Here is a 7,871-nt window from a genome sequence, read left to right on the forward strand (position 1 = left end):
TCCAGGCCGGGCCTGCTCTGGGACCGCAGGTGGGGGAACTGGCCCGTGGGCTCCAGCAGTGTTGTGCTATCTCCTCACCTCTGGGGCCCCAGAGAACCCCGTGGACTGGCCGAGCTGTTCCTGAAGGCCACCTTGTGTCCTCGCAGGGACGTGCGGCAGAAGGTGCAGCTCACCATCGCCAAGGCTTTTGGCATCAGCGTGTCCTCGCTGTACCTGACGAAGCCCACCTTCTTTTCCCGCGTGAACAGCTCGGAGGCGCGGACAGCTCACGATGAGTACTGGCATGCACACGTGGACAAGGTGGGCCCTGGGGGCTGCCGGCCTGGCCCGCTTTCCTCTGCGTGGCTGTTGGGCTCGGCCGCAGGCATCTGCTGTGCAGCGTTTAGGTCCTGACATTCTGGGCCTTCTCTCCGGGGTGTCAGGGCACACCCTAAGTGGAGGGACAGTTTCCCAGGTGTCAGTGACAGAGATGAGAGGTGATGTGCTGTCCCCAACATTTACCTCCTGGCCACCTCCCTTGCTCCCTTTGCTCAGATTCGCGCCCTGCCCACCTCCCCGGCTGGGTCTCTCCTTGGCCTCTCAGTTGGTGGAGTGCATCACATGCACCAGGCCCTGGGTTCGATCCCCAGCACCACACACACACACACACACAAAGTGGGGGTTACTGGGGGTGTGGCTCAGTGGTTGAGAGCCCCTGGGTTCAATCCCCAGTACCAAAAAAAAGAAAAAGAAAAAGAAAAAAGTCTGGGCCTGCCCCCACCTGAGGGAAGCAAAGTGCCCTCCTCTGGACACGGCCCTCCTGTTTGGTCGCACCTCCCACGGGAGCCTGCCCACCAGCTCCTCGATAGGCCTCAGCTTGTCACGCTGCCCAGGTGCCTGGTGCCTGGGAGGCCCCGATCGGCACCACCCTGTGCACTCTGCAGGTTCCCACGCTGGAGGGAGAAACTGGCCTGGGGCCAGGACCTGCGGACACCAAGGGCGCTCCCTCTGAGCCTCCTTCCCACCTCCTCGCAGGTGACCTACGGCTCCTTCGACTACACCTCGCTGCTCTATCTCTCCGACTACCTGGAGGACTTCGGCGGAGGGCGCTTCGTGTTCATGGAGGAAGGGGCCAACAGGACAGTGGAGCCAAGAGCAGGTGGGACACACAGGCTGGCCAGCAGGCCAGGGCCTGGACGTCAGCCTTGCCTAGTCAGTGACCACCTCACCCCTGTGCATGTGTGTGGGCCGTGGGTGGACAACTACACTCGGGCAGTGCTGCATTCGCAGAGCGCCTGCTGTATTTTAGGCTTGATGCTGGGGGTGTCCAGGTCCACCTGCTGCTGTGACACCAGGAAGCCAGTGTCTGTGGCTTGAGGTCACTGCAGGTCAGTGGCAGAGTCGGGCACCTGGTGGCATCACTGTGGCACACAGGGTCCCGGACCCCCCGGGGTGTGAACCTGCTCAGTGCCCTTCTCAGATATGGAGATCTGGGTCAGGTGAAGGCTGCGCGGGGCTCTGTGTCCATCTCCATCACCCAGAGAGTGAGTGGAAACGTCCAGCGAGGCTTTCCGCCTGACGTGAGGCACCACCCACCTCCTTCCTCAGAACCCTGGGTGAGGGGTGGCTGGAGTGCCCCCGGCTGCCACCCACGCTCAGTGGGTGACCCTGGGAAGGTGAGCAGCACAGTGCCTGGCCTTGGTCCCCCCATCTGGAGGGGGCTCTGGGCCCTGAGTGACGTGCAGAGAGGAGAAGCAGCCTGCAGGGACGGACCGCAGGCCGTGGGGGTGGCCTCTGCTCTCCAGAAGGCCCCAGGCCGTTTGGGCTCCAGGGGCCGGGACCGGGGCCTCTTTCACCCTTGAGGCTCCTGGTGCCTGTGCAGAGAGGCGGACCACGGCACGCAGGGCAGGGCTCTGAGAAGGACAAGGAGCACCAGGCGGACACCTTTGCCCATAGGGGCCTCTCGTGGGAGGCAGTAGGTGTCCTGCAGTGGGCCTGCACCTGACCTGCAGAAGGTCCTGAGTCCATGGCCCGCAGCCACCTGGTCCACAGTGCCCCTGCCTGCCGTGCTGCACCAGGTGGGCACGCCGGAGGTGTGTCGGGCCCGGCTGGCCTTGGTGCTCTGTCCTGGGGGTGCCTGTGACCCTTGCTGGCAGCTCCAGTCCTAAAGCCAGCCCTGTGCTGAGCCTGGAAAGGTCAGCTGGGTCTGTCCACCTGGGTCTGTGGGTGTTGGACGCCAGCACGGTGGGAGGCAGGCAGGTCCAGGGATGCGCCTTCATGGGGCTGACCATGGGGGGAAGCCACGGGAGGTGCTGGGGTTCATTCTGGGGGTGCTGGAGGTCTCATGAGGAGGCCACACCGCAGGGACAGAGTAGAGGGTTTCCCCTCGTGTCGGGGGTTTGGACACACACTGCTTTTCCTGCAGCCTAGGGGTCATGGCGGAAGCTTCCAGGCCAAGTGAGCAGATCCTGGCCTGCCATGTCCTGCCTCTGGGGCGCCCACCTGTCCGTGGGATCCTGCTGTCCGGCACCTGCTGTGTTCTCAGTGCCAGGCACAGGCTCCTTGTGAGGGACCGTCTCTCTGTACCCGCTCTCCTGATCCGTTTGCTGCCTCCCTCCTCCCTTGCCTACACTCTGGTGGGCAGCCTGGGCTGTCCTTGGCCACAGCCTGGACAGTGCCTGGCCCAGCAAGGGGCCTGCCAAGCCCCTCCCCACAAGGGGCCCACTGGGAGCACTTTCCCCCTTTTTGGCACTGAAGATTGAACCCAGGTTCTCTGCCACTGAGCCACGTCCCCAGCCTTTTGTTTTATTTTGAGACAGGATCTTGCTAATTTGATGAGTCTGACCTAGAACTTGCGATCCTCCTTTCTCAGCCTCCTGAGCTGCTGGGGTTGCAGATGGCCCTTTGCTCCTGGCCGTGAGCACTTCTGCCATCACCCCACAGTGGGCTGGGGCTGGGGCCTGCTCTTGGACACAGTGCTGTGGCCGCAGTCCCCCTCGCAGGCCTCCCCCTCTGGCTGGGAGGTTCAGCTGGCTCCGTCCTGGCCTCACTCGGTCTTTTGTCACCAGTTTGGCAAGATGTCAGTAACGCAGCCGGCCTGTTCCCCCAGAAGCTCAGTCAGCACTTCTGTGGGAAAACCCAGGACTCATGCAGTGTAGGGCAGGCTGCGGGGGGCCTGGAGGTGGGCAGGCTGCGGGGGCCCTGGAGGTGGGCAGGCTGCGGGGGGCCTGGAGGTGGGCAGGCTGCGGGGCCCTGGAGGTGGGCAGGCTGCGATGTCCCTGGAGGTGGGCAGGCTGCGGGGGGCCTGGAGGTGGGCAGGCTGCGGGGGCCCTGGAGGTGGGCAGGCTGCGGGGGCCTGGAGGTGGGCAGGCTGCGGGGGCCTGGAGGTGGGCAGGCTGCGGGGGCCTGGAGGTGGGCAGGCTGCGGGGGCCTGGAGGTGGGCAGGCTGCGGGGGCCTGGAGGTGGGCAGGCTGCGATGTCCCTGGAGGTGGGCAGGCTGCGGGGGCCTGGAGGTGGGCAGGCTGCGGGGGCCTGGAGGTGGGCAGGCTGCGATGTCCCTGGAGGTGGGCAGGCTGCGGGGGCCTGGAGGTGGGCAGGCTGCGATGTCCCTGGAGGTGGGCAGGCTGCGGGGGCCTGGAGGTGGGCAGGCTGCGGGGGCCTGGAGGTGGGCAGGCTGCGATGTCCCTGGAGGTGGGCAGGCTGCGGGGGCCTGGAGGTGGGCAGGCTGCGATGTCCCTGGAGGTGGGCAGGCTGCGGGGCCCTGGAGGTGGGCAGGCTGCGGGGGCCTGGAGGTGGGCAGGCTGCGGGGCCCTGGAGGTGGGCAGGCTGCGGGGGCCTGGAGGTGGGCAGGCTGCGGGGGGCCTGGAGGTGGGCAGGCTGCGGGGGGTCTGGAGGTGGGCAGGCTGCGGGGGGCCTGGAGGTGGGCAGGCTGCGGGGCCCTGGAGGTGGGCAGGCTGCGATGTCCCTGGAGGTGGGCAGGCTGCGATGTCCCTGGAGGTGGGCAGGCTGCGATGTCCCTGGAGGTGGGCTGGCTGCGGGGCCCTGGAGGTGGGCAGGCTGCGATGTCCCTGGAGGTGGGCAGGCTGCGGGGCCCTGGAGGTGGGCAGGCTGCGATGTCCCTGGAGGTGGGCAGGCTGCGATGTCCCTGGAGGTGGGCAGGCTGCAGGGGCCTGGAGGTGGGCAGGCTGCGATGTCCCTGGAGGTGGGCAGGCTGCGGGGGCCTGGAGGTGGGCAGGCTGCGGGGGCCTGGAGGTGGGCAGGCTGCAGGGGGCCTGGAGGTGGGCAGGCTGCGGGGGCCTGGAGGTGGGCAGGCTGCGGGGGCCCTGGAGGTGGGCAGGCTGCGGGGCCCTGGAGGTGGGCAGGCTGCGGGGGGCCTGGAGGTGGGCAGGCTGCGGGGGCCTGGAGGTGGGCAGGCTGCGGGGGGCCTGGAGGTGGGCAGGCTGCGGGGGCCCTGGAGGTGGGCAGGCTGCGGGGGCCCTGGAGGTGGGCAGGCTGCGGGGGGCCTGGAGGTGGGCAGGCTGCGGGGGCCTGGAGGTGGGCAGGCTGCGGGGGCCTGGAGGTGGGCAGGCTGCGGGGGCCTGGAGGTGGGCAGGCTGCGGGGGGCCTGGAGGTGGGCAGGCTGCGGGGGCCCTGGAGGTGGGCAGGCTGCGATGTCCCTGGAGGTGGGCAGGCTGCAGGGGGCCTGGAGGTGGGCAGGCTGCGGGGGCCCTGGAGGTGGGCAGGCTGCGATGTCCCTGGAGGTGGGCAGGCTGCGGGGGGCCTGGAGGTGGGCAGGCTGCGATGTCCCTGGAGGTGGGCAGGCTGCGGGGGGCCTGGAGGAGGTCAGGCTGCGGGGGGCCTGGAGGTGGGCAGGCTGCGGGGGGCCTGGAGGTGGGCAGGCTGCGGGGGGCCTGGAGGTGGGCAGGCTGCGGGGGGCCTGGAGGTGGGCAGGCTGCGGGGGCCTGGAGGTGGGCAGGCTGCGGGGGCCTGGAGGTGGTCTGGCTTCTGGGTCTCCTGGGGCGCAGCCTTTTCTGCAGTCTGCCCGGCCACAGAGGCCCCTGTAGCCCCTTCCCTGTATGGAGCTGGAGGTGTCTCCACCTTGTCCCGTGTCCTGCCAGGTTCACTGGTCATGCTGCTGTGTTGTGTGAAAACCCTGCTGGCCACGTTTGTGGCCTCTGGTCACCTCTCCCCTCCTTTCTCCCAGGGCGAGTCTCCTTCTTCACCTCGGGGTCTGAGAACCTGCACCGGGTGGAGAAGGTCCACTGGGGCACCCGGTACGCCATCACCATCGCCTTCACCTGCAACCCCGACCACAGCATCGAAGACCCAGCTTTTACGTAGCCGGTGGGGCCCTGGGATCATGCCTGGGGCCTGTCCACACACCCTCCTCTGGGGAAGCAGCCACGGGCGGGTGGCACTCCTGGGCCTCCTGAGTGTGCGCCCTGCCCCTCTGGGTCCAGCCCAGTCCCTCTGCACAGAGTGCCTTATGGATCATCCTTAAATTTGATTTGCGCTGTTTTAATTTTCCATCTGTCTGTAAGTGAAGGAGCAGGTTTCGCTCATAGGCTCTGTGTGTTTGCTGTGGTGCTGTGTCCGCAGCGAGCCTCAGGAGAGGTTAGGGGCCTGGGGAGGGAGTCCTGTCTTGGGCAGGCGGATTTGTTCACCTGGCCTGGTCCAGTTTAAACACCAGTTGGCCTGTTGAAGACCCACTGAAGTGTGGGCAGATTGGATGAGAACACCTGCAGGGTCCGCAGTTTCCCCAGAGGCAGAAGCAGAAATGGCGACTTGCAGAAGGTTCTGGTGAGCAGCGGCTTCCCGAGTGGGTGTCTGATGATCCAGGTGGCCCTGAGCCTTTTAGTCCCGAGAACAGAAACCCAGCACCCTGATGCTGGAGGAGGCTGCTACCCTTGGCCCTCAGGCCCTCCAGAGACCAGGTGCAGGCTGACTGGGGCTTGTAAAGCCAGGGGGGCATTCCTAGCCCCCCGGGAGTGAAGGGACCTGAAGCCAGCAGTCTGGGAGCTGAGGTCAGCCCTGCCCGTGGTTTGGCAGGCCCTCTCGCACCACATGCCTGGCTTGGGCAGGGGGCCTCTCTGCTGTGCACAGGACAGCTGGAGTGTGCTTGTTCTGGCAGGTTCCACCGGGCACCAGGAGGAGCTCTGGTGCGGGCAGGGGCCAGAGCTGCAAGCCCTGGGCAGGGGCAGAAGCACTGGGCCCTGCAGTCCCTCCCATGCCTACCCTGGGGGACACTGGGGCAAGGGCCATGTCAAGGGGGAGTTGGTGGATCTGGGAAGGCGAGGGTCCAGCTCTGCTGCTGGATGTGCTGGCTTCTCGGGATGGCAGCTGTACGGGCCTGTGCAGTCAGGCTCCGGTTCCCAGGCCCTGCTGAAAAAGCTGCGTCCTCCCCGACACATGGGCTTTCCTTTATTTATGCCTCTTGGCTTCCCAAAGTTGTGCTTGGGACATGCCAGGTCCCTGCTGTGGAACCCCACGGTCGCGCCATCTGGTCCCAGCCCTGGGGTCCTTGAAGCTGCTGCCTCGTACTGCCGGAGAGCTGGGTGGTGGCTCAGGCTGGCCAGACACTGGAGAGAAACCAGCCACCTGGGTGGAGACAGGCCATGGGGCTGGACAAGGCCTCAGAGGCTTCTCAAGGGACACTTGACCAGCAGCAGACCCTGAATCTCTGTCCTCATGGCTGGGGCCAAAGCCAGGCCTGTGCATCAGCCGCAGAGCTGAGCCTGCAGGGTGTCCTCGTGGCCAGGGGAGGGCATCAGAGGGCCAGACCTGAGCCTGCAGGGTGTCCTCGTGGCCAGGGGAGGGCGTCAGAGGGCCAGACCTGAGCAGTCATCACCTGGGTGGCCAGGCATCAGACAGGCTCCAACCCATGCTTCACAGACCCCCAGCTCCCTGGAAGGGCAGGACGGATACTGGCCCAGCCAGCGGGCTCCCTCCTCTTTGGGCTTCACCACCGGGCAGTTGGCAGCCCAGAAGACCAATTCCTGGTCAACACCAAGCGTCTGATGTCCTGTGTAACCCTGGAGGGCTTTGTTTTAAGGTCTCCACAAACACATCACACGGAAGCCAGGGGACAGAAGCCTGGGGAGGATGGGCACTTGCAGGTCAGGTGTGAGGTTTTGCTTTTACACCTAGAGCTGTTCAGGAGGAGCTGAGGGACCAGGGCGTGGCCTGGGGGGCCACCCTGCCTGAGGATCTCTCTGGCGCTGCTGGCCTCTGGCGAGACAGCTCAGTCACCAGACATCTCTTTCCCACGCCTTCAGCTGGGCTCTGGGGCTCAGGGTTGGGGGCACTCCTGCTTGTCACTGAGACAGGAAGGGGACTCTCCCCAACCTCCCTCTTGCTCTTTGTCCCAGTGCACCTGGGGTTCTTTCCAGTCCCATCCCAGCCCTGGGGCAGGTCCCGGCCAGCAGGGGCAGCACCCCATCCCAGGGGCAGCTGCACTGGCCCCGTCTGCCAGAGGGCAGGGGAGGTCTATGTCTGAGCCTCCCACAGAGGGAATCAGTCCCTGGTTCCCTCCCCTCCCCTCCCCCTCCCCCCTTCCTCCTTCCCCCTCCCCTCCCCTCCCCTCCCCTCCCCTTACCTTCTCTTCCACCTCCAGGTCCTTTTTTGGGGGGTACTGGGGGTTGAACCCAGGGGTGCTCTACCAGCTACATCTCCAGCCCTCTTCTTTTTTTACTTTGACAGGTCTCACTGAGCTGCCCAGGCTGGCCTTGACCTTGACACCCTCCTGGGGTCACAGGCGTGCCTCCATGCCTGCTTCCCTTCCCTCTTAACCCACTGCGAGGTCTAGAGGATTGAGGGGAGAGTGAGCGGGGGCTGACTTCCATTCCTGAGGAGGCTGGTGAGGGTCACTGCACAGTGTGGGGCACGGCCATCCTCTGTCCCCTCCTGTGACGTTG

General features: G+C 66.2%; 1 protein-coding gene across 1 annotated transcript in view; it reads left to right on the forward strand.

The window, feature by feature from the left end:
• The window catches only part of Ogfod3 (2-oxoglutarate and iron dependent oxygenase domain containing 3), a 29,391-nt gene extending 23,872 nt beyond the window's left edge, over window positions 1-5,519 (forward strand). Inside the window, exons 7-9 of the mRNA XM_076871129.2 lie at window positions 147-300; window positions 1,015-1,138; window positions 5,162-5,519. Of these exons, the coding sequence (XP_076727244.2) occupies window positions 147-300; window positions 1,015-1,138; window positions 5,162-5,298 (415 nt within the window). The 3' untranslated portion in view covers window positions 5,299-5,519. The remainder of the gene's footprint in view (window positions 1-146; window positions 301-1,014; window positions 1,139-5,161) is intronic.
• Window positions 5,520-7,871: the final 2,352 nt, after the last annotated feature.

The sequence above is a fragment of the Callospermophilus lateralis genome, chromosome 11 (assembly GCF_048772815.1).
Source record: "Callospermophilus lateralis isolate mCalLat2 chromosome 11, mCalLat2.hap1, whole genome shotgun sequence".
NCBI classification, from domain to species: domain Eukaryota; kingdom Metazoa; phylum Chordata; class Mammalia; order Rodentia; family Sciuridae; genus Callospermophilus; species Callospermophilus lateralis.